Source organism: Budorcas taxicolor, chromosome 10 (genome assembly GCF_023091745.1).
Source record: "Budorcas taxicolor isolate Tak-1 chromosome 10, Takin1.1, whole genome shotgun sequence".
Classification (NCBI taxonomy): Eukaryota; Metazoa; Chordata; class Mammalia; order Artiodactyla; family Bovidae; genus Budorcas; species Budorcas taxicolor.
Window position 1 is genome coordinate 20,399,883 of NC_068919.1, and position 24,868 is coordinate 20,424,750.

General features: G+C 39.8%; 1 protein-coding gene across 1 annotated transcript in view; it reads right to left on the minus strand.

Annotated features, from left to right (window-relative positions):
- The window catches only part of NPTN (neuroplastin), a 35,054-nt gene extending 29,049 nt beyond the window's left edge, over positions 1-6,005 (minus strand). The window contains exons 1-3 of the mRNA XM_052646878.1: positions 5,978-6,005; positions 5,082-5,429; positions 37-208 (exon numbers count right to left, since the gene is read on the minus strand). Coding sequence (XP_052502838.1) covers positions 37-208; positions 5,082-5,429; positions 5,978-6,005 — 548 coding nt within the window. The remainder of the gene's footprint in view (positions 1-36; positions 209-5,081; positions 5,430-5,977) is intronic.
- Positions 6,006-24,868: the final 18,863 nt, after the last annotated feature.

Consider the following 24,868-nt stretch of genomic DNA (forward strand, 5'->3'; position numbering starts at 1 on the left):
CCTCTCATCTTCCCAGGAGATGCTAGCGCCTCTCACCTGTATTCCATGTTGCTGGCATTCTTACGAGTGGCAGTCAGTTCTACCCCATTCTTTGTCCAGTAGCTGTATGTAAGGGTGTGAGAGTTGGAAGTGAGGTTACACTGCAGGGTAACAGAGGGCGCAGGGCTTTCTCGAATAATGACTTCTTCACTGGTGACAATCCTTGGTTCTGTAATAAGAGTGCACAATGATAGGGAGCCATAGTTCCATTCTCCGTAGCCCTGGCCTGAGAGTAGGATGGGGTAGGTTGGGGAGACTAGAAGAGGGAGGGCAGACAGGACCACATGAGGAATTTCACTTTACCACTTTGGAGGAAGTCAATAAAGGAAAAACAATGATTATAAGCAAATGATCACTAGCGCAGACAACAGCCTGAAGACCAGCTGGCCTAGACGTGAAAAGAATGGGAGTATTATGGATGCTTGTACTGGCAACAATTCACTTACGCGTTTGAATACCATCACTTTTTGAGATAAGAACCACCAACCAATTCGGCTTCAATTACAAAATCAGGCTCCACCTTGCAATTCTGAAGACAAAGGCAGTATCATTTAGATAACTAATAAACTTCCTACGGAGTCACTAGGCCTTGAAACAGTAATAGTTACAATTAGGTAATACATGTATGGCTTTCCCACATTTAAATCTGATACATCTATGGCAAGCCAGACATGGCCGTTAATTATGCAGAAAAAGACAATATAGGTCTTAAAGGCAAACTTCCTGCTGAAAGTCTATTGCATTTTCCAAATTTTGCCGAGAGAAAATTCCTAAGGAACCGTCAGTTCTTCTCTCCAGCCCATATTTTACTCCAAAGACAAAATATGTTCTGAATTGCACTTTAAAATATTTTTCATTCTAAGATAATCATAACTAGAATGTAGTATATGCTGGTATTATGGGCTCCTAGAATTTTAGAGCTGAAAGGCTCTGAGGGTTCAATGAATCCCAGTCTTAAAGCGCTAAAAAGGTAAAAATGACTTGTGCAAGGCCACAATTATTATTAATGACAAAGCTGGGCCTAGAAAACACATCTGACCAAATTCTTTATCCCTCCCCCTCCAAGCCAAAAGTACCCCCATAACTCCACCCTAGAGAAAGTTATATACTTCATCTTCAGGTTCTACCTGGGCTTAAATAACCTGGGATCACTCCTTTAGTATCTACAAAAATAACCTGTGTCAAATGTTATAATACATTGAGCAGAAATATTTTAAGGCACACTGTATCAATACCATTCCTGAAAGGTTCATCTTTACAGCACTTTGAATTCCATCACTATATTAAAGTCAAGAAGTCTGTTTGTCGTCTTTTCTTGTTATTATTTTTAATCATTTCCCATGGTTAGTTCTTTTTCTACTTTAGGTCAATCATTCTCAAGTAAAGTTAAAATCTTTCCCAATCCACAATCAGAGCTATTTGCTCTTTAACTTTTTTCCCAATTATTTCCTAGAAATCCTTGACTAACTTTTCATTTTCCTGCACCTGGCTACTTCCAGTCTACAACTCTCTAGCAGCTCCCTGACACCATTTTATACACGTATAGTGCTGACTCTATAATTCTTGAAGACAAAACTCTCTCTCTCTCTTCACTTGAACCAAGCTTTGTTCACTGTGCAGGAAGGGGGAGAGGATGGAGAAGTCATGGGACACTTGAAAAGTGTAATGCCCAAGCACCTCCTAATCAATGTAACATTTCTGACTGTAGAGCTCATATTGTCAAAGAAACTTGTGATAAATAAAGCAAATCCTCAAGTTTGCTCAAGTAAATTGGTTCTCATTATTTTCCAACTTTAGCAAAAGGATAGTGGTTATCTTCCAATCAGCACTGGTCCTTATCAGTAACACCAAACAGGGTCTCTATGTACAGATAATGGAGGCATAGCAGCCACTAAGACAGAAGCAGATGCATGTAAACACATTAGCGCAGTGGTGTCCCATGGTTTCCAAAACACACTGGACAGAAGCCAAATCCCTGGGCCTTAAGTCGAGCAGAACAGCTGCAAACCCTGCAATGGAAGGCGCACATACACCATCAGCAGAAAGCATCACAATTCCAGGAAAATCAAAACCAAGCAAAAACAAAAGAGATAAAGAGAACCAGTACTCCACAGAAATTAAAAAATATAAAGGCAACATTAAAACCCAAACACACTTTTAGTTTTTTACTGAATTTTTATTATCCAATTTTATTTTCTGTCCCATTTGGGACTTGTCTTCTGGTTCTTCCTCTCAGACTGCACTGACAAAGGGTAAACTTTGAGGCCCAGAGCTTCAAGATGTTTAAATTATAAGGAGGCCAAAGTAAATGCTACTCTTACCCGTGGTGATGCAAATGGCCACTGCAGCTCAGGGAGATTAAGAAGCTGATGAAAGCAACCTGGTGAACTTCCTGCCAAGAATTCTCAGAAGGCAAAGGAAAGCACATTTTCCCTTAGGTGTTAAAGATCCAGGAGAGAGGCAGCAGGGAGCAAGTCGATAATTTTAATAGGTTTAAATACGATTCTGCGCCATAGGAGGGTTGTGGGGTGGCATAACCTCCCTCCTATAATTGCTGTGTATGGAAACAGGTACTAGACCAAGGTCTTTGGTCACAGTGCCACAACTGCATTCTGCACCAGGATGAAGGTGGGGCTTTTATTTCCGATCAAACACTGGTGGTCGAGCATTACTCATGACAGTACAAGAGAGATGAACATTCAGGAGAAGCTCAAAATTCTTACCTGCCACTTATTCCTATTTAGAAGCACTGGTTCAGAGACCCTTACCCTAGTCATCATTCATATGTAGAACATGCTATGGACAGCGAGAGAACCTACAAACTGGGCACACTTCTCCTACTGCCAGGAGGTCATCCTTAGAAAATTTCAACTTCGCCTTGGAGACAAATGTCATTGAGGATGCTGAATCATAAAACAGTCCAATTAGAGTGGAATTCAGGGTGTTTACAAAATGAAGACGATTAGCTCTCTGAATCAGTTAACTAGGATTAACTGATTTATAGGGAAGTCTGGGGAGAATCTAAACTAGCCAGGGTTTGGTTCAATCACATGCAGACACCCTTAAGTTAGGAAACTTATTTCTAAGTAAACTGGGAGACTGCTATATACTCTCGAGAATGAGAGGCAGGTACCCCAAAGACTCATCTTCTTTCAGCCCCAAGGCATGACCTTTTAACTATGAGTCCACTTGAGTCAGTCTCCTACAAGTACAAGTACCAAATGCCCAGCCCAGTCCATGCCTACAAACTTCTGCAGACCTTTGTGGCCATCTGGGTAACTCTGCTTTTACAAGGAAAGGAGCATGGGGGCAGGAGAAGGAGGCGTGCAAGGGGAAAAAAAATTATTAAATAAAAGAAAAATCACTGGGTTAATGTCCCCCATTTTCACATAGACGAGTTTTCTTTTTCCCTTTCCAGAAGCAGCTTCTCTGATTCAACAGTGCCAACTGCAGCAGCCTCTGCTACCTCTCCTCGAAGTCCTCTTCACAGGCGTCTCCTGAGCTGCCATAAAGAACAGACAGCTAACCTGCTATTTTCCACAGAAGGAGATTCAAGGCCCATTTCAAATGGCTTCCTGTGTTATTACCAACATCCTCACAAATGTATTTTACTGTTTTTATTTAATCTCTCTAAGTCAGTCAGTTCTTTAAACCAGAATTGGCTCTAGGGGCTCTGAGTCCCTGAAAAGAAGGTGAAAAACCCAGAGGATCTTTCCATTAAATGGAGAACGCTTCCTCAATTACAAGCAGGACAGATGTGGGCTAAAAGTCTTCCTGGTCAGAAGCACTGGCTCTGTGGTAGCTTCTCCCTCCCTCTCCTTCCTACCACACAAGCAGTAAACACTATTCAGAAAGAGATGGCCACAAAAGCTCCTGTGTCTGGTTTCTCACTTGTACCTGCTACTACAGGATGAAAAGAAGGGTTCTGAGTCAACTGCTCCCCTCACTCTTACCAATCAGAGGAACACGGTTAGAATTTAGTTTCCTCTTTTTCTTTTCTCAAGACACAAGAAAAGGCCAGTATGAATGGCTTCCAAACTACTTCTGGGGTTGCCAGCCTCTGGGATGATAGTGTGGCACTGACTACTGTGCCAATAGTCAGTCATCAAACTATCTGTCAACAGATCCAACTCTGACTTTGAAACAGTATGATGAGATTTAAAAGAAAAATACTGTGCAGCTTAGTGTCACCTAGTTCCTAACAGCAAGACATATGGAGAAAATCTAAGGCCGCTGCTCTTTAGAGAATAGGAGACTAGATGGGCAGGACCATGAGGAATATACTGCTGCAGTGGAGGGCTGTTATCAGAGAAGCACATGCCACTGTTTTAGAAAAGAAAAAGAACTAGAACTATGGAAATATCCAAGCTTACATGCCACCCAACAACCAAAACACATCACCACACCACACCCATGGCAACATTCCCATCATAGACAGGATGACACCAAGTCACAGTGAGGGAAGAGGCTGGGCAGACACAAACTTAAAACCATAGAGGTGAAGGCAGCTACTCAGAGAGCTTCAAACAGATGCACAGAGAAATAAAAAATAGTTAGATTGGGGAGAGAAATAAAAATAGAAAGGCACCAGATAATAAATCAGCAAAAGGATAGCAGGAACCCTACTGCAAAATTCAAGGGGAGGGAAAGAAGCAATCCAACGCTACCCTGGTGCGACTGCCTGGTTTCGCGAGTTTCGAGAGTTTTTGTTGTTAGCCTCCCCAGTTCTCCCCCCACCTCTTCCCAATGCAGATGATTTTGGACAATCACAGATTCCCCAAGTTCTTTGTTCCTGAGGAGAGAGACACAGAGAAGGGTTGGGGGGTAAGCGAGGTCAAGAGGACAGCAAAGATACAAAAAAAAAAAAAAGTTGCCACAGATATTTTCATACACTACAACCAGAAGGGTCGTGGGTTTGAAAAAACGAAGACAAGGGGTGGGGAGAGTGATCATACTGGGGAAGAGGGAAAGGAAGCAGAGGGAAGGGTCAGCGGGCCACCTCTAGTGACTACAGTACTGCTACCGTAGGGTGCTGGACTCACTCTGAAGGACGCTTATGGTAGCCTGGGCTCGAATCCATGTTATGGAAGGGTTTTGCCTCAAGTCATTCCTCTTGGGGTCGTTGCTGGCCCTGCACTCGTAAGTCCCAGAGTCCTCCAAGGTGAGCCGGGTAATTCTCAGCACACTCACGCCGTTTGACCCGTAGGCGGTGTTTACGGTGACACGGCGCTTCCGAGCACCGTCCCACAGCTGTCTGAAAGACTCTGCCCGGTTGACTTCTGCGTACCACCACTGGATCTCTGGCGTGGGGCTCCCGACCACGTCACAGTACAGCTCAAAGGCGTCCCCAGTGAGCTTAGTTTCTGACATGGGCGACTTGACAAACCCAGCTAGAGGGAGGGGGAGCAGGAATGCAGTGACAGGCCAATCAGAAAAAAAGAAGAATCAACAGGTGTTAATAGTAATTTAAAGAAAAGAAAAGAAAAAAAGCAAATGAGTTGCAAAGAACAAAAAGGATTCATTTTTAAACTATAAAGAGACAGTAAATAGCATTTCATACAAGCTTTTAGAAGAAGAACCACCCTGGGAAGCTTATGAAGCAAAGGCAGGCTAATTACAAGCTGGGGCAGCCCAGGTGCTGGCCAGGCAGAAGCAAGCCCACTGGAAAGCATTTTAGCAATGGGCCCAGCCGGTAGGAATGAGAAAGCCTCAGGTCTCAGGGAAGTCTCTTTCCATAGAACACAAACCATTACCTTTTCAAACTCAGGCAAGTGATGAAAGATAACCGGAAATGGCAATAGGTTTACATGCCAAGTCAGGATCTCTCTTTTGGATGGGTGAACACTTGGTTAGAAATGCAATGTCTTTTATGGGTCACAACAAGAAGCGTTAATGACCTACTGACACCTTCTTTTGGGAGTCAGAGTCCAAATCTCACCTGAAAGGCTAGCAAATTTCTCACTCATGCAGGATCCTATCCTGAATTGAGGTTAGACTTTCCCGCATCCTCTTCTTCCATGGGCCCATGGCAAACAAATAACCCCGTTGTTTGTGAAGCAGCCTCTATCTGAAAGCAAACTCTCTGGTACAGGAGAGCAAGACAGTCTGTATTTCAGAGTGAGAATTACTATCGGGGTCAGCTTAGGAGTGGAACCAACAGTAACTCAACTTATTGCCAGCATCTGGAGGGACTATTCCCTCCACAATCCCATAAATTTATAAACCAGAAAAATCTCCTGAAAAGTCAGTCTTAAAAATAACCATGACACAAAAACAAAAACCGAACCAGAACAACAAACAAAAAAATCCATGGCATCTGACAGGCTCTCTTCACATTGTTTAGTTGCCTGGTTCCTAGAGGCCAGCTCAAAAAGAATGAAAACTGTACAATGATGTATTAAACTAAACTCTATGGTAAAGGCTAGGCCTCACCAACATTGCCAGGAATTGCCCAGGAACTTAAGGTTGATGTCTACCTCCACTTGCCCATAATTTGTTTGAGGTTACACTTGCATAAGATAAGGTGGCAATGGCAAAGAGAGAGCAAAAAAAAAAAAATTCAGACTTATTGGAAGAACTTGGAATGGAGTCCATATCACAGTGCAAGCATACTCTCTCTCACCCATTTACTCCACCAAGGGTCCATTCAGCATTTCTACCAATTCAGGCTAAAAGGTACTAATAATTCAGTATCTAAAGTACAGGCAAGAAGCTAAAAGAGGATACTCTGAGTCGCCGGGCAATTTCTCTTGGGCCCAAGCCAGATCCTCTGCAATGAGCAGAGTAAGGACAGTATCTACCAACATCAGGTTAAGAACATTTCAGAGGAGAAGTATGAATTAAATGGAACAGTTCCCCTACAGACCAAAAGCCAAGGATATAATGGGATTGCTGACAATGGAAATTGCTAAGTGGAAATTTTTCTGTTTATATCCTCAGCATATTTGCCTTTGGAGATAAACTCTACACCATGGACCTCAGAACCCTATGGGAAATACTACACTTACTCAAGTAGAGGTCAAGAATGCCAAATTCATACCAGTCTTTCAACTGATAAAAAATTCAGAATCTGGGAAGGATAGGAAAGCAGTCATTAACAGCCTCAGATTAACTGTTCTGCCTTCAAAATGACATGCCTAAACTACCTTTTGAGACCGGATATCAGTTCCCTGAAAGGAACTAGTAATGAGAGGCCCCAAAAAGCCAAAAATACATCATTCTCAGGTGCAGGGGAAGTTTCAGAATTCCTGAAAGAAGACATCAAGCCACTGCACGCAAAGCTGAGCTCACTTCCAGATAAAAGGGTAATCAAGGAGCTATGTTTTAGCTTTCACACTATCTTTTCATTCATTTTACTACTGGCTCAATCACTAGAGAAAACTGTTTATCAGTAAATCCCTAGAAAGAAGGAAAAAAGTATTATTCTCCTTTAATCATACTCTTGATCATTAAGTGGAATTCACAAATGCTCTTATTCTCACATTCTCTGTGAACTGGAGGAGTTTGTGTCCCCTTGAATGATGGGATAATGTGCCTAATTATGCTCTAGAAATATGTTGTTAGTGGATTTCTCCTGTCTTTTTTCTCCCTTCTTCTGAATTGCGCTTCAAAACAACCTCAGATCTAAGCCTGTTCAATTTACTGACCATGCTAAGTAGAAGGAATACCTGCAAGTATGTCCAGAACCACCAAGAACCCATCCAATTTCAAAATAATCATAAATCCCAAGACACCACAATTCAAAGATAGCGGAGAAACAGTCTGAACACAATTCTCCACTGCCCAGAACGAAGAAAGTCACTCAAACCAACACTGCAACTTCTGGACAAGACTTACTTCTAAGGTAGTGCTGATCTGATTTAGTTTAGTTTTCTACTTGTATACAGAGAAGGGGACCAAGTCGATAATGTTCCTTGATTATCGACTGGTAAATTATATTATATATATTTAGGGCTTCCCTTGTGGCTCAGCGACAGAGAATCTGCCTGCAATGCAGGAGACACGGGTTCGATCCCTGGGTCAGAAAGATTCCCTGGAGAAGTGAGTGGCAACCCACTCCAGTACTGGGAAATCTCATGGACAGAGGAGCCTGAAGGGCTATACAGTACATGAGGTTGCAAGAGAGTCAGCTAAACAAAAACAACAATGATATATATTTAAGCAAACTTATCTAAAAACAAAAGTAAAAATCTCTTAAAACAATGACAACAGACATCTATCTATGCTCTCTTTGAGGGCTATTATTATTTTTTATTATTATTAGACATGTATATCAATAGATAACATTTTCTAAGTATGTGTTATATGTTAGACAATGTGCTAAGAACTTTTATATTCTCTCATTTAATCTTCACAACATAGCACAGATGCAATTATAATCCCCTTAAAAGATGTGGAAACCAAGGTCCAAAAAAGTTGAGTACTTTCCCCACAGTTACAAGCTAATAGTGAAGAGTCTAGACTGGAATTCAGGTGTGTCCAAAGCCAAAGTTCGGTCTCTTAACACCACAACCGCAGTCAATGTGTCTCCCTAAGCCAGAAAAGTTATAGACATTTTGGTCACCACTTAAATATAATTAATTAATTCTGCCTATGAAAAGTCAAGACTCCTCCACTGGAACGTGCAGCACACTATGATGACTAACTCCTTAAAATTATAATTACTAAAGAACAGAGACAGAATAGCACAAGGATCAAAGAAATCCTAAAGCAATTATGCGAATGTGAGTGAGTGGGGGGCAGGGGGACGGTGGGAAAGGGTAGAAAACAGTGAGAAAACAAAAGATGGTTCAGAAGCAAGACTTCCCCCACAGTTCTGATGATTCTACCACTCTGCTCTTAAGAAGCCTAGCTTCATAGGAAGGAGATTAAAAGACATTAAAGGCATTTCTCTAGTGTTGTAGTTAGTGGCCAAATTACTAAACGGCAGCACCTGAAATATTTATGGAATAGTTTACAAAGTGCTTTCACACGTATCACATCTCATTTTGTTCCCATAAATTCACAAGGTTCATAGGTCAAGTGCAGAGATAGGTTCATGATTTGATCAAGATCACTTAGGTAGCTAATCCTGAGTGGAGCGGGGATCAAAACAGAGATCTTCAGCTTTTAGTGTACCATTCTTTCCAAAAAAAAACACACTGCCTCTAAATAAAACAAGTAGGGAATTCCTTGATAGCTGAACACTCATCAAAAATCATGAAAACAGATCTATTTCTCCTCCTAGCAGTAGGGAAAAGGAAAAAAAAAAAACAAAAAACACAATGCTCTCTCTATACAGTACTGTGGAATCACAGCGAGGCAAAGTTATTAGCAACCATCTACCTCATTATCCATCCAAAATTAGCTCCAATTCAGGAGAAGAGAAGAACCAGCTCTCAGCAGCAGCAGGAGGCAAGGCAGCTCACAGCCTGACTCACTGCCCTGCCTTTCATTACCAACGGCTTTCAAACAAATACATGCCCTCAACATGAGAGCACATACTGCTGAAAGTCAGGAGACCAGGAAAAGCATCTGTTTGATTTCCAGGTCAAAGCTCATCCGAATATTTTGGAAAAAGCCTAATTTTAGAAAAACAACCTCTGGCCCCCTCTCTACCAGCATCTCCATCCACTGCAATAGGTAACTGGGCTCAGAACTCAAACAGGTTTGACAAAGTACTAATATCAGTTCCTTCAGTTCAACAATGATAAAGAGGGAAGCCAAAGAGTGGTCACTAGTTTTGTGGGAGGGAGGAACTAGAAGCTGAGTGTGGAGGAGGGTGGCAGGCATAGTATTAAAAAATGAAGACAGTAAAACCAGGAAAAGCCTAAAGTAAAACTGTGTAACTGGGGATGGGACGAGAAGATGACAGCTGGGGCTAGCAGCCGGAGAAAAGGAGGAGCTCTCTGGCAGGGAAAACTGAATGTGTAGATATGTAGCAGAGGGTGAGAAAAAGAAGGGAACACAGAAGAACAAGTTGAGCCTAATCCCAAGAAAACTGCTTTTACATATGCCCTAAGGAAGCAAAAATGCTATCCTAGCCCCATACACGAGGGACCATCAGTGATTTTTTTTACAGCCAATATTCTCATTTTCCTCCAGGGCTATCAGTGAACAGACAGTAAGACTCACTTATATTCCTCTCTCAGCTGACTACTGCCAAGGCCGGGCCTTTAAATTTAGCCTGTTTTTGTCACCTTTAAAAAAAAAAGCTGTTCCCTTCAAGCCCCTCTCCACTGCTAATTCCCTGTGGGTGGCTCATGCTGTTCTTTCCTTCATGCCTCATAATAAAGAGCAAATGACAGCCAAGGACACAAGAGAGCTTCTCTCACCCTCCCCCATTCACTCATATCATGCACCCCAAAAAGAAGACAGACTCTGAGCAAGACAGACTGGTATCTAGCTTCAGTTATAGGTACAGTATTTTAAATCTAAGTGACTCTTAACTGCAATAAGCCTGCCTATTCTTACTGCTTAATTTAATCCTTAACACTATCCCTCAACACCAAAGATAGGTCCTAAATCCACAGGCACTCATTCTGTGTGTTAAAACCAAGTGTAAGGCAGGCCTGAGGCCCTGAGAGTGAAAATGGGGTAACCTCATTCTCCACAGCAGGAAGGAGGTATATGGGTCTCATTTCATGGACCAGTCTGATCTGCAGGTGAGAGACAGCAGCAATTACAAAGCATTTTCCAAAGTCACACCTATTCCTTTCACAGCTATCTCTATCCAGGAGTCATGACAAAGGCTTAGAAATTAAGATCTTCTCCATTCACCAGCTTCTAATCCAGGGCCATCCTTTATTCCGAAATTATAGCACCCAAATGGCTAAAACAATCTGTTTTGGCATATTTTAGTCAGCCTTCTGTTTTGAGAAATAGGAGACTACGTAGTTTAGTGGATAAAAGTAGCAAACTCTAAATCTGGATTACTTGGAAGTGCTGTCACTAATTGTATGACTTTAGGCAAATGACCTAACCTCTGAGCTTCTCCCTAATCTGTAGGCTGGACTAATAATAGTAGCAACCTCAAAGAGTTATTGTGAGGATTACTTGAAATTGACATACAGCTTAAAAAAGTACCTGGCACCTAGTAAGCACTCAAGAAGGTTAGCCATTATTCTATATCTCCACAGAAATTATGCTGAACAAGCCATATGCAGCAGCCTTCAGCACTGTTCCAACAACAGTCTGGGAAGTAGAAATTTTCTCTTAAAGGAGCTCCAACTTAGAATCCAACTTCATCAATAAACAGCATAAAATTAATTTTAACCTTAATTTTTAAGGTTAAAAATAAGAACCAGAATGGAAATATTAATTGCAGAAGGCAATGAAAAAGTTGGGTATTTTTCATTCCTTCCTATCCTCAGAGCAAACTAAAAATAAGGGGAGTGGTAACAGAAGTGTGGACTCAAGGAATTAGCAAATGTTATGACAGAGTTACAAGTCATTCAATCTAAGATAATGTGAACAATATGGAAAGCCCTAAAGTAATGAGAATAAAAAGAGGCAGTACAAGATTCTCCTTTAAAAAAACAAAAAGTAAATTAGCCTACTAATTATAAATTAAGCTGCTTGGCAGTGATATATGGGAAGGTACTGGATATCAGGCAGACCAAACTGTAAATTCACAAAAATGGTAGTTATAGGACTTTGATCATATCAGGTTATTTTTTTTGTAAGAGTCAGCTTTTGAGTCAGTACCTCCACAACTTAAATTCTCTTAACTTTGAGCAGTTTCTTCAAGTGGGAATGATGCCACTTAAGGTAGTTGTAGAAGTCATGTGATATATATGGAAGAGATCTGTAGGTTCTACAAATGTTAAGTTACTTTAGATTAGACAAGAAATAGGCATTCAATATGACTGATTCTTCATTCAACACAAATTTTCATTCAGTCCTGCTGTCAATTCCCTTTCATAAGCTAAACAAGCATGACCTATCAAGATCCATGGGACTAAAACTCAGTGACACACACACACACACACAAGAAGGCACAGTATGATTAAAAGGGACTTTCCTGGGGGCTCAGCAGTAAAGAATCTGTCTGCAATGCAGGAGACGTGGGTTCCATCCCTCGGTCAGAAAGATCTCCTAGAAAAGGAAATGGCAACCTACTCCAGTATTCTTGCCTGGGAAATCCCCTGGACAGAGGAGTCTGGAGGGCCACAGTCCATGGGGTCGCGAAGAGTCAGACATTACTTAGCGACTAAAAACGATGATTTAAAAAAAAAAGTCACAGGCTTGTCTCTTACCAGAAAATACACACAAAAATTTGCATATGATATAGGGAGAGATGTCCCAGACACCAGGTTAAACACTGAGTTTTGACTGTATTGCTACTGGATGTGTGGAGAGATAAGGGTCTCTCTATTTAAATTGAGAGCTCACCTTATAAGGATATGAGCCATGGTTTACAACATCTGGGTTGGTTTCTTCAACTTCTTCAAACTCAGTCTCCTCATCTGAAAAATGGGGATAATAATTCCTACCTTCTTCATAAGGTCATGGTGAGGTTCATATGAACAATGTAAGTAAAGTTACTTTGTAACCTACAGAACTAAAAATGTAATAATAATATAAGATGGTTGTTTTATGCAAGCATTCTACTCTGTAATTTAAAGGATAATCTAAATCATTTCTGAGTATTCTACTGAAGTACCTCAAAAACACTGTGGGTTGAAAAAGTTGGGGGGGACAGAACTCACAGACTCACCCGGGGGGATGGGAGTTGTTCATTACACTTTTTCTGAATTTTTCAATTTTCCAAACGAAAAAGGTATGAAAACCAATGACCCAGAGAATTTCGACATGTTTTAAATAGAAAGGGGCATTAAATAAAGTAAGACTGCCAGCATTAAATTTTTAAAAATTAGAATACTAGTTTAAAAGAAAGAGGGTCTTATAAAAACAGAACTTGACACCAAATCTAAGAAATAAGGATTGGAAATTTTTAACAGCAGAGAGAACGATCAGCTCAGAACTCACCCTTCCTGCATTTCTTCATGCATCTCCAACATGTTCCAGGAAGGGAGCTCAGTAACATCACATATGTCCCAGAATATCCTCAAATGGCCAATAAGAAATTGAAAACTCTGCTTATAGGCTATCCATCATAAAATTCTAGCCACTGAGTCTATGCCTTTACTAATAATGCAGTAAACAGCTTCATTATTATAGACAGTCCGCTTCCCTGGTGGCTCAGTGGGTAAAGCGTCTGCCTACAATGCAGGAGACCTGGGTTCGATCCCTGGGTCGGGAAGATCCCCTGGAGAAGGAAATGGCAACCCACTCCAGTACTCTTGCCTGGAAAATCCCATGGACTGAGAAGCCTGGTAGGCTATAGTCCATGGGGTCGCAAAGAGTCGGACACGACTGAGCGACTTTCCCTTTCCCTTGAGACCAACAACACTTCTTCCTCACATCAGGGAGGAAAGAGGCATTTTAACTTAATCTTGAGCAAAGAAAGTGAAGTTAAATATAGATAAGGGCCCATTTGGACTGTGACATCAAAATGACCATAACCTTAGTTTTCAACTAAGGATGTGTCCAAGGGGAAAAATGCAGTAGCCACAAACTGCTGTCAAGCTCATCTTTTCAGGAACTGCAGAAAATCTACTTTTTAACTCTACAAACAGTACTCAAACTGTTAATACACAAAGGAAAAAAGCTAGTTTTGCTAGCCATTAAAAACCACAGATGTTTCATCCAAAGGAAACAGACAGTGCGTACAAACCAGCAGTATCTCAAAGAACATTCTTAATGAAAGGTCTGGTTTCAAACAATGAAACCCTTACATATTTAAGCAAACCCTAACAAAAGCTCTTATCCCAAGAGATGGTGAAAACTACCTGTGGGCCAACAGAAACACACCCAAATGGAATTTTGAAGCCAGAAACAATGTTTCTGGAGAAGAGACACAGTAACAGAGTATTTGAAGAGTGTGCTTCAACTGACCCTTCATTTAGGATTTATTAAAGACAAAATGAAAACAATATTCTGGAAAGGTTGAATACTCCAGTGAAATAAACCATTCTCAAAAGCAAGGAGGGAGTGGAGGGGCATTCCCTGACAAGTCTAGTGGTTAGGACTCCATGCTTTCACTGCTAAGATTTCAATATCTGGTCAGGGAACTAAGATCCCACAAGACTTGTAGCCACTGCCAAAAACAAAAACAAACTAGTAAAACTAAGAGAAAAATACATTATGTGATCCTTACTTACACCACTAAAAGCCATGGGCAATTAGTAATCTCCACTAATTATTTTCTTTGCAAATTTCTGTATTAGACAAGTGAAATTTGCAGAAAAAGTAATTAAGTAAAGATTACACAATTTATTTTTCTTTTAGTTTACTAGTTTTTCTTCCCACGTGGCACAGTGGTAAAGTATCTGTCTGTCAATGCAGGAGACAAGGGTTTGATCCCTGGGTAGGGAAGATCCCCTGGAGAAGAAAATGCCACTCCAGTATCCTTGCCTAGGAAATCCCATGGACAGAGGAGCCTGGTGGGTTACAGTCCAGGAGGTCTTAAAAGAGTGAGACACGACTGAGGATGCATAGCACCATCACAGATTCAATACAACTTTTGATAATGAGCTCACTTTCTTGTCCCTGACAACATAGCAACATACCAACAACCAGGATTTAAATATTAAAAATAACACAATTCAGCACATTCTTGCAGAGGATAATACGATTTATCTCATTCTTTCATCCTCATATAGCCCATGAGAATGACAGCAAACACAAGTAGTTGGAGCTGATAGTGTGAATTTAATCTAGAAGATATTTTAACTGAAGAGGTAAAAAGTCCCTCTCCTACCTTCTTTTAAATAGCCATTCCCAGAAGCCAGAATCAAACACTTTGCACACAGAAAAATTCAATCTTTGAATCACATCCCAAGATGTTAGGCAATATAGTCAGTTACAGTCTTCCCAGCTGATGAATTACTTCCAAAGTATAAATAGTTTATAGTAGAAATCACACTGGGAACTTTGTTATTATTATATATTAAAGGCAACACTTTCTTTAGATGGCAAAATCCTAGAGCAGTTATTTTTTAAACTATCATGCATCAGAATCACCTGTTAAAACACAGATTGCTGGGCTCCATCCCTGGAAATTCTGATTCAGCAGATCTGGAATGGGGCTTAGGAATAGGCATTTGTAAGAAGTTCTCAGGTGATGCTGGTATTGCTGGTTTGTAGACCACACATCAACAACTACTGTCTTAGAGAGTCTGAAACTGCTAAATTTTTAGCTTTTTCAAACAGAAGAAAATAGGGGCAAAGGAACCACACAGATGTTTCTGAAACCATATAAAGACTCTCCTAGTAATGAGTCTGATTCATAACCAAAAGAAGGAATGTGGGCAAAATGGTTTCTTAAAAAGTGTCACTCACTATGACTTCGTAACAATGACTTTTATCTAATATTTGTTCAACTTATCTGTAAGCCGAGAGACAGTTACTGAGGGCTTACTTAGCAAGGACTGTGCACAGGGACAACTAAAATAAACCTCGTTCCTAAAGGGACTTAATTTTGTAAAACATGAGACAGAAAAACAATTACAATACAATTGGCAAAGGCCACTTTTATAACAGACATGTGAAAGACAACAAAACCATAAAAGAAGTTACTAATTTTACTGAGGGGAGAGGGCTGATATAGGCATAGAAACCTCAGGCATGAAATCTGAATGTAGCCTTGTCAGCTGGGGGACAAGGCCTTGCTCTAGCCAAAAGGAAATAGTTTTGAATACAGTATTGAGAAGTGGTAGAAATAATTAGTTCTAAACAAAGCTAAAAAAATTCAACATTTTTTGAGTGATTTTACATGCCAAGCACTTGTCAAATGTTCATGCTACTCATAAAAATAAGATATCTATAGCCTCAAGGCCTCACAATTTAGGGAAAGTGACAAGCATCCTACAGGCTAAGAGCTTGGACTTCTTTCAACAGAATAAGTGATATGACGGATCTGACTGGTGGCTCTATGAAGAATGGATCCAAACTGGGGAAGGAGTTAGGAAACTCATTCACTAATCCAAATGAAAAATGAGTCTGAACTAGTGTAGAGAAGCTGTAGAAATGGTGAGAAGATGACGGATTTAAGACGTGTTTACAGGATAGAATTAACTGAAACTACTGACTATGGTGTGGAGAGTGATACTATAAATGGAATAAAGGCAGGCAAGCTGAGAATTGGCTTTGGAGACACATACAGGATGGGCTATGCTGGTGAGATGTTCAGATATTATCATAAAAAAATATACATGGATCTGGTATTCAGGAGAGAATCAGAGGCTACAAATATACACTTGGGAATTATCAGCTTAGGTGGAAGCCATGGGAAGAGATAAGATCACTCAGAGGATGAAAAAGAACTGAGGATGGAACTTTCTACATAACTAACAGTTCTTTCCAAAGATTCACCACTGAATGTAATGTACTTTTACTAGGATAAAATACACCAAAATAGGAATTAATCCTATTATCTGGACAATCCTGTTATCTGGACAATACTTCACGTGAATAATTTATTATTCTGCTTTGGAAGATTAACAGGGGTCTTTTCATGGTTCTGCTGTCAGGGACTCAGATTCTGACACAGCATCCATGCCAGAAGCTCCCACAGCAGCATTAGACTTTACTTGAGTAGACTATGTAATGCCTTAACAAAGAATCCTTAACCTTTCATAAAAATAGCACCTATCTGGTTCCAAAGAGTACCTTGGGAAATGCTTTTCCTCTGAAAAAGCTAACACTTAATCCCAAACAAATTTTCTCAACTTTTAAAAAAGGAAAATGTACACTCTTAGCCTAAAGCCCAAGGCTAAACCAACTCTCATCCTGCACTCTGCAGCAGAGACTGAAATGAAACAAAGCCAACATGCCACAGACCAAGTGATTCCAGAGAAAAAGAAAAAACCGAGAATTATAGTTCCTATTTAATGCTGTGATAAAGTTCATTAAGTTTGTGATGTTTATGTCCTTTTTCCTGCCTTCTAGTCCTCCTCAATGTTTCTTTAAATATTAACCAGATACGATTTTGGAAAATAAGGACTGTAACAGACAAGCAAGAGTTTCTTCACTTCAACAATGGCACAGAATGGGAAATTTCCTTCCCCACTCTGGGCCTCAATGATCCCTAAATTTAAAATTTTGTGGATACTCAATAGAACTACACTGAGTTTTATTTTCACGTTTTTTTACAAGGATTTATGAAAACAGACAAATTTTACTCCTTTAACTATAGACCATATTAACAATATGTTGAAACTGCAACTTTCCCATTACTTAAAATTGTGATGGTGGCAAAATTTATATGAGTCCAAGCATCACCATGGAGAAGGCAATAGCACCCCACTCCAGCACTCTTGCCTGGAAAATCCCATGGACGGAGGAACCTGGTAGGCTGCAGTCCATGGGGTCACTAAGAGTCAGACACAACCGAGTGACTTCACTTTCACTTTTCACTTTCATGCACCGGAGAAGGAAATGGCAACCCACTCCGGTGTTCTTGCCTGGAGAATCCCAGGGACGGGGGAGCCTGATGGTCTGCCATCTATGGCGACGCACAGAGTCAGACACAACTGAAGTGACTTAGCAAGCATCACCCACTTGATGGACATTAGTTTGAGTGAACTCCAGGAGTTGGTGATGGACAGGGAGGCCTGGCGTGCTACAGTTCATGGGGTCGCAAAGAGTCAGAGACGACTGAGCGACTGAACTGAACTGAAGCCATGTTTATGTTCTTTTTCCTGCCATCTGGTCCACTTCAATATTTCTGCAACTATTAACCAGATGTGATTTTGGAAAATAAGGACAGCAACACAGGCAAGCGACCAAGAAGATTCTCTACTTCAACAATGGCACAGAATGTCTCTAATTTTATATCCCCACAATACCTTGCTATACATATTACACTCAATAATATTTGTTAAATGAATGGTGAGAAACACAATTCTCACTCACCAAGAATTAACCTTAAAATTCTTTCATTAAATTTAACCTATTAACAACTTATAATGTACTAGTAATTATGTTAATGAACAGCAAAATAAATGAAACCGTCTTTCTTAGATTAGTGGAGTTTTTCATATCAGAGCCATTTTTCTGAGTATCAACAGAATCATAAATTCTAGGAGACCAGGCTATGGCATATTTGAATTTATCAGAGAGTCCCTAGAAGTTTCTTATTAGAAAAAAAAATCCCTAATGTCAGTTTGTTTTCTTGCTATACATCCATTAATCCTCATTTTTTGTTGTTTAGTTGCTAAGTCGTGTGTGACTCTTTATGACCCCATTAACTATAGCACGCCAGGCTTCTCTGTCCTTCACTATCCCCCTGAGTTTGCTCAAACTCATGTCCATTGAATCAATCTTTGAGTTACATCCCAAGATGTTAGGTAACATAGTCAGTTACAATCAAAGATCTTTTAATCCTAGTAGGCAAGGAAGTAAAAACTGAGTGTAAAAGATTTCTCATTTGAGATTTTACTTTTATAGTTAGACTGCAACTTTCATATTCTTTTTCAAATTAGGTAATGATGCTGCCTATCATCAATTCTAGAATTGATGATTCTAGTACTGCTAGAATCAAAAACAGCCTAGAAATCTCCTTCTTTGAAATGCTAACCTTTAAGAAAAACATCTGTGGGGAAGGGGCAGGGAGTAGGACATTTTCCAACTATTCTTTTTTCTATTTTAAGAACACTCAAAACAGATTACTAAAGGCATAACTGAACATCTCTGAAACCAAATTATTTTACCAGGAGCTAAGTTTTACTGATGTTCACATATGTCAGGCACCAGGCAAGGTATATCATACAATTTAATTCACTACCCCTTAAGATTGTACTGTCATTCTACAGATGTGCAGAGGCAGGATGCATTCTCTGGTAGTTACAATTCCAGAGTTCAAAACACTATATCAAACTATCATTAATAGAAATGTTTTGTTTACTATGAACAATTAGAACTAACATCCTACATACATTATTTAATTCAAAAACATTTTATATTAGAATGACCATCACACAGTATGTTCTACTTCTTTCTCATGGACATTACCAGTTCAGGCTTTTATCACTACACAGCCATCTCCAATTATCTGTTATCTCTATGGAAACTGTGTGGGCCTGTGAGCTTAAAAAGTATTTGACATTACTGTGACTTACTGTTTTAAGCTGGCACTCCTAAATAGTAAACTGGAACTTAGTGGTAGATCTCCAGTTCTTACTGGCAGATCTTCAAGGTGGTTGCTACCCCTAAGATTTTCTTCCCATTAAGAGATGAAAAGGAATAGCACTTTCAATCCTTTTCCAAGCGGAGTCTCAACAGCACACCTCTGTATTCTCCTATTTGCATTTGGATTTCAAAACTCAGGACAAATGACAGGTAGCTCTTTCTCACAAAGAAGCTTACAAACTTTACAATAAAAATTATTTTATCAAGTACACTTTGCATAGGATGATTATGCTTATGGCTGTCTAATAAGACTGTCTTAAAAGGATCATCCTTTCTTTTGGTCTTATTTCAACTGTGGACACACGTATTAGTAAAAATATTTCAATCGTCTACTCTGCAAAGTATCCACAGATACCAAGACTGCCCAAGCAGACTGTAAACCAAAGGTAAGAAACATCCTTGTGCAAAAACTTCAGAAGTAGGTCTACAAACGGGTCATCTATTTCAATAATTTTAAAACCCAGCTCCTTGGGTCCTAAGGATTCTTTGGAACAGTTAGTGGATTCCTTCTCCCCCAAACAGCTCTACATTTATCTAATTAAAAATTAACGTTCTATTTTTTAAATAAGAAAAAACTTGCTACAGTTTGAAAATTCCTAAATCTAATTCTCACGCCAATCTAACACTTAGATATCATAGTCCAAAGAGGCTTAGAATGTAGCTGAAAACCCTTACTAGAATCCAAAATTCCTGATTCCTGTTCACAAATGTTCTATCTACTAAAATCTGCTCCCTCCTCAATTCCTCTGGAAATCCCAATATTCAGTCAACAATCCAAAACTATTCTCTCATAATTACTTAATTACACTCTTATCATTATGTTTCAGTCTTCATTATCTCGTAACTCCACAATTAGGTACTACCTCCACCTCCACAATGAGGAGAAGGATCAGGTTATATTACTTACCTCCTGCCCCAAACACAGGCAGTATGCTTCTCTTAAAAAGGGATAGCAAAACTGTATACAGTACGCTTCCATTAAAAATTAGCAGAGTTAAAAAAAAAAAAATTAGCAGAGTTGTCCCAGGAATTAGTTACATGCCAAATAGTAAATGTATAAACATTTAAGATTTTCACCAAAAAAATATGACTGAGTATAAAAATACAGCAATATATTGTTCTTCTTCCATTTAATGAAGCTTTTCCTTGTTTGGAATGAGAAAGGTCCTCTCAGTGAGCCAATTTCTTATCAAGAATTCAGTCATCATCAACATAATTCCCTTCAGTGACAATAACAACAGATGTATCCTAGAGACTCCATACATTAATATAAATGAAAGGCTCTGTCACTCCAATTACTATACTTAAAAAATGAAGGCTATAAATATCAAAATGAATTATAACATAATTAATACAGGGGCTTCCCAGGTGGCTCAGTGGTAAAGAATTCGCCTGCAATGCAGTAGACCCAGGCTGGATTCCTGGTCGGAAAGATCCCCTGGAAGAGTGCATGGCAATCCACTCCAGTATTCTTGCCTGGGAAATCCCATGGAGAGAAGAGCCTGGCGGGCTACAGTGCATGGGGTCGCAAAGAGATGGACACAATTTAGTGACTAAACAGTGACAACAAAGTACTACAGCCTGTAAATGTTCATGTTTTTAAAGGATAAGCTTTGAAAAGAAACACAACAAACTACTAACAGCGCTTATCCTGAGGAATGGGAATCGAGGGGTGAAAGGGAGAACTTTAATATTTTACCTATAATACCTATGTATTATTTGAAATTATGTTAAGCAAGTCCTTTCCTAATTTTCCAGTAACTTTCCTTTTTCAAAAGAGAGATGATATGGGGAGGGAGGTGGGAGTGGGGTTCAGGATTGGGAACTCATGTGCACCCGTGGTGGATTCATGTCAATGTATGGCAAAACCAATACAGTATTATAAAGAAAGATAAAAAATAAATTAATTAAAAAAATAATAAATTTTTTAAAAAATAAAAAAATTTTTAAGTTAAATAACTCCATGTCAAAATGTTGTTTAATCACTATTCAAGGTAGGAAGAGTCCGCCTCTCTGCCTCTAATACTGCCTCCAGTAGATAGCTATATTTATTCTCTGAAATTTCAACCTGATGAAAACTTCATTACCTTTCAGGCAGAGACAGCTCACAAGCTTATACATCTGGTCACTGCAGGTTCACTTGGTACTACTGGGCCTGTCAGGTTTTTCCAACGGTGCATTTTGCGAGTTAAAGACAATACACTTCTTGAGCTGTCTCAGTGGCAAATGGACAGTATTGCAGAATGGTAAGGTGACACTCTTAAGACACTACTAAAAACATGTCCCACTCAAATTCTTCCCCATTCTGACTTAAAACAGCTGGTAAAATATACATACCTGTTACTGAAATACAAATGCCAGCAAGCTCATACTTCTGGCTATTTCTGAGCAGTTTTCACTTACTACTCTGTATACTCTAATTTTTTTTTTCCTTTAATGCACATCAAAATTTGTCTTTTCATCCTACAGCTGTAAAATCTGATTACCCCTAACACTACCCCCAACCCATAATTGAATTTTAATGTCTACCTGCCACTGAGGAGCAAATTACATGCTCCATGGGCAGACATTTCAGAATGTTTCATGTGCACTCCACAGTTAAGAGGCAGTCTTGCAGGGAAGCACTAAAATTTACCAGCCCACAGCAAGTACCTCACAGGTTACAATCAATATTCATTACCAGCTGCCTGCCTGAAGTTCCTTCTGCCTTGATGTTCCCAGTTCCTTCAGGAATTAATTTCCTTTGTAACTGGCCTGAAAGACTACCTAGGTTGTTTCTGAAAAATATGGACTTTATACAACCCTGTGGGGATTAAAAAAGCATGTTAGAAAAATCTCAGTAAACATCTACTAGGAAAAGCAAAAATACCCAGAAGTCAGTATGCAAATGTATCAGCTCAAAACATCAGTCAACTAAACAAAATTTTGTGTATTAGAAGTATAATAGAATTTGTTACCCCTCTGTCTCAAAGGGATTCAAATAAAACAGGACAAAGAGTTTAAAAGTGCCAAATGTTTATCTAGAAACAACTGAAAATACCAGAAAGGACAGGACCAAGCAGAGATGGGTAAGAACACTGAAGTTAAGATGTGTGTGCTAGCTGCTCTGTCGTGTCTGACTCTTGGCAACCCCATGGACTATAGCCTGCCAGGCTCCTCTGTCCATGGAATTCTCCAGGCAAGAATACTGGAGTGGGTTGCCAAGTGGGGAGAGGGGGACTTATAAAAAATAATATATACTTATCACTACAACATAAGGCTGAAAATAATATTGTGGAGGAAAACAAAGATGAACAACAGAAGTAAGAAGAACAGGAACAAGGAAATAAAGCACAAGTGTTGCTTTAACCATTTGCTCAGAGGTTAAAGCGTCTGCCTGGAACGCAGGAGACCCGAGTTGGATCCCTAGGTCGGGGAGATCCCCTGGAGAAGGAAATGGCAACCCACTCCAGTACTCTTGCCTGGAGAATCCCATGGAGGGAGGAGGCTGGTAGGCTACTAAGTCCATGGGGTCACAAAGAGTCGGACACAACTGAGCGACTTCACTTCACTGAAGAAAAATAAAAGTTTAAAAAATTTCTGCTGCTAAAGTATGAAAACAAGATATACAACAAGATGTATATGCCTCTAAAGGTTTTTTACACTAATCAAGAAACTGTAGAGCTTTCAAGACACTGGGCAAATGAAAGAAAATCATAAATCAGTTTCCTAGTAAAAATCATGTTGCTAAATTTCTAGCTCAAGCAACAAATATAAAAGTATGTCACTTCTATGGCATAATCTAATTTTGAAGGTGCAATAAGGTACTGTAATACTATCAAAATCACCTGCTCCAACATTACTTCAAAAATAAATATGCTAAATAAAGATCATTGCTCTGCTAAGATTAAAGCTAATGGGAAGTTGCTATATAACACAGGGAGCTCAACCTGATACTTTGTGACAATCTAGAAAGGGGAGGTAGGGTGGGGGGGTAGGAGGGAGGCTCAAGAGGGAAGGGACATATGTATACTATGGCTGATTCACACTGTTGTATGGCAGAAACCAACAATGTAAAGCAATTATCTTTTAATTAAAAATAAAATTTAAAAAAGTAAACCAAGATAACTGAAGGCTATTAGTGACAGAAAATCTTATCAAGCACACTCCTGTGTCAGCTATCATGCTAGTTGATTTATGCATGCCGTTCATTTTAACCTGTGAGATGTGTATTATTCCAAATAAATAGATGAGGAAACAGAGTAAGAGAGTTAGCAAAAATCAAGACTCCAATCCAATCTCTTAGGCTTCAAAATCTGTAACATAATTCTTTGGTGAAGCGGACACAAAACGGGGGGCCACTGACAGTCTTACTTGACCAGCACAGTATTTTTTTTTTAAGAACCTTATTTTGTATTGGTGTATAGCCGATTAACAATGTTGTGATAGTTTCAGGTGCTGCAAAGCCGCTAAGCCATACATATGCTGCTGTTGTTCAGTCACTAAGTTATGCCCGACTGTTTGCAATCCCATGGACTGCAGCAAGCCAGGTGTCCCTGTTCCTCACCATCTCCCAGACTTTACCAGGGTTCATGTTCATACATATGTATGTATCCATTCTCTCCTAACCCCCCTCCCATCCAGGTTGCCACCTAACACTGAGCAGAGTTCCATGTTCTACACTGTAGGACCCGTACAGTACTTTTAAAAGTCCAGTATTCAGTCAAAGCATCTATCATATTCTCCACTTTAGCAAACAGTACTTGCCTAGCTCCTATGGTAAACAAGTTTGCATCCCTGCTTTAATACATGTCAACAAAGACAATAAAAACAAGGCAATAGCTGCTCTCCTTGCCTTTCCATTCCTAGAAGAGGTGTGGTTTTGACCAGAGGTTGTCTCAGGAACTAGGCACTATAACCCATTATCAGAGGATACTTAAGTGCAAGCACAAAATGGAGATGTTCTCAACTGAAGCTGCTCTGACTTTTACAAAGCATGTGAAGTTGTAGGTGTATTTTTGGTTAACACAATAATTTGGATATCATTAATAGCCTGGGCTGGGACCAGGATCTTCAATATCCCACAAAGTATCTTGCACAACAAAGAACTGTCCCTCTTTCAAACGGTATTCAAGATGAACACTTAGTCTGAGCCTAGACTCTAACTCTTTTCTAAATACACCACAAAGTATTCTTGCACGGTTTTCATTATCAATTTTCCAGGAACGAAGTTACTATGTAAAGTGAGGATGGCTGCTCAATGCTTAGTCACTCAGTCATGTCCAACTCTTTGCAACCACAAAGACTGTACCCTGCCAGGTTCCTCTGTCCATGGAAAATTTCCAGGCCAGAATACAAGAGTGAGTTGCCATTTCCTACTCCAGGGGATCTTCCTGACTCAAAGATCGAACCTGTGTCTCTTGCATCTACTGCACTGGCAGGATTCTTTACCACTGCACCACCTGGGAAGTTTACCAAGGATTATAAGAAATTCACTATTGACCTTCCCTAGTAGAGGGGATAATTCAGTGAAAAGGCCAGTCTGGTAACAATCATCTAAAAACCCATATTTTATGATATGATAAGAGTCATAACCAAACCTGAAATAATCTGGCCC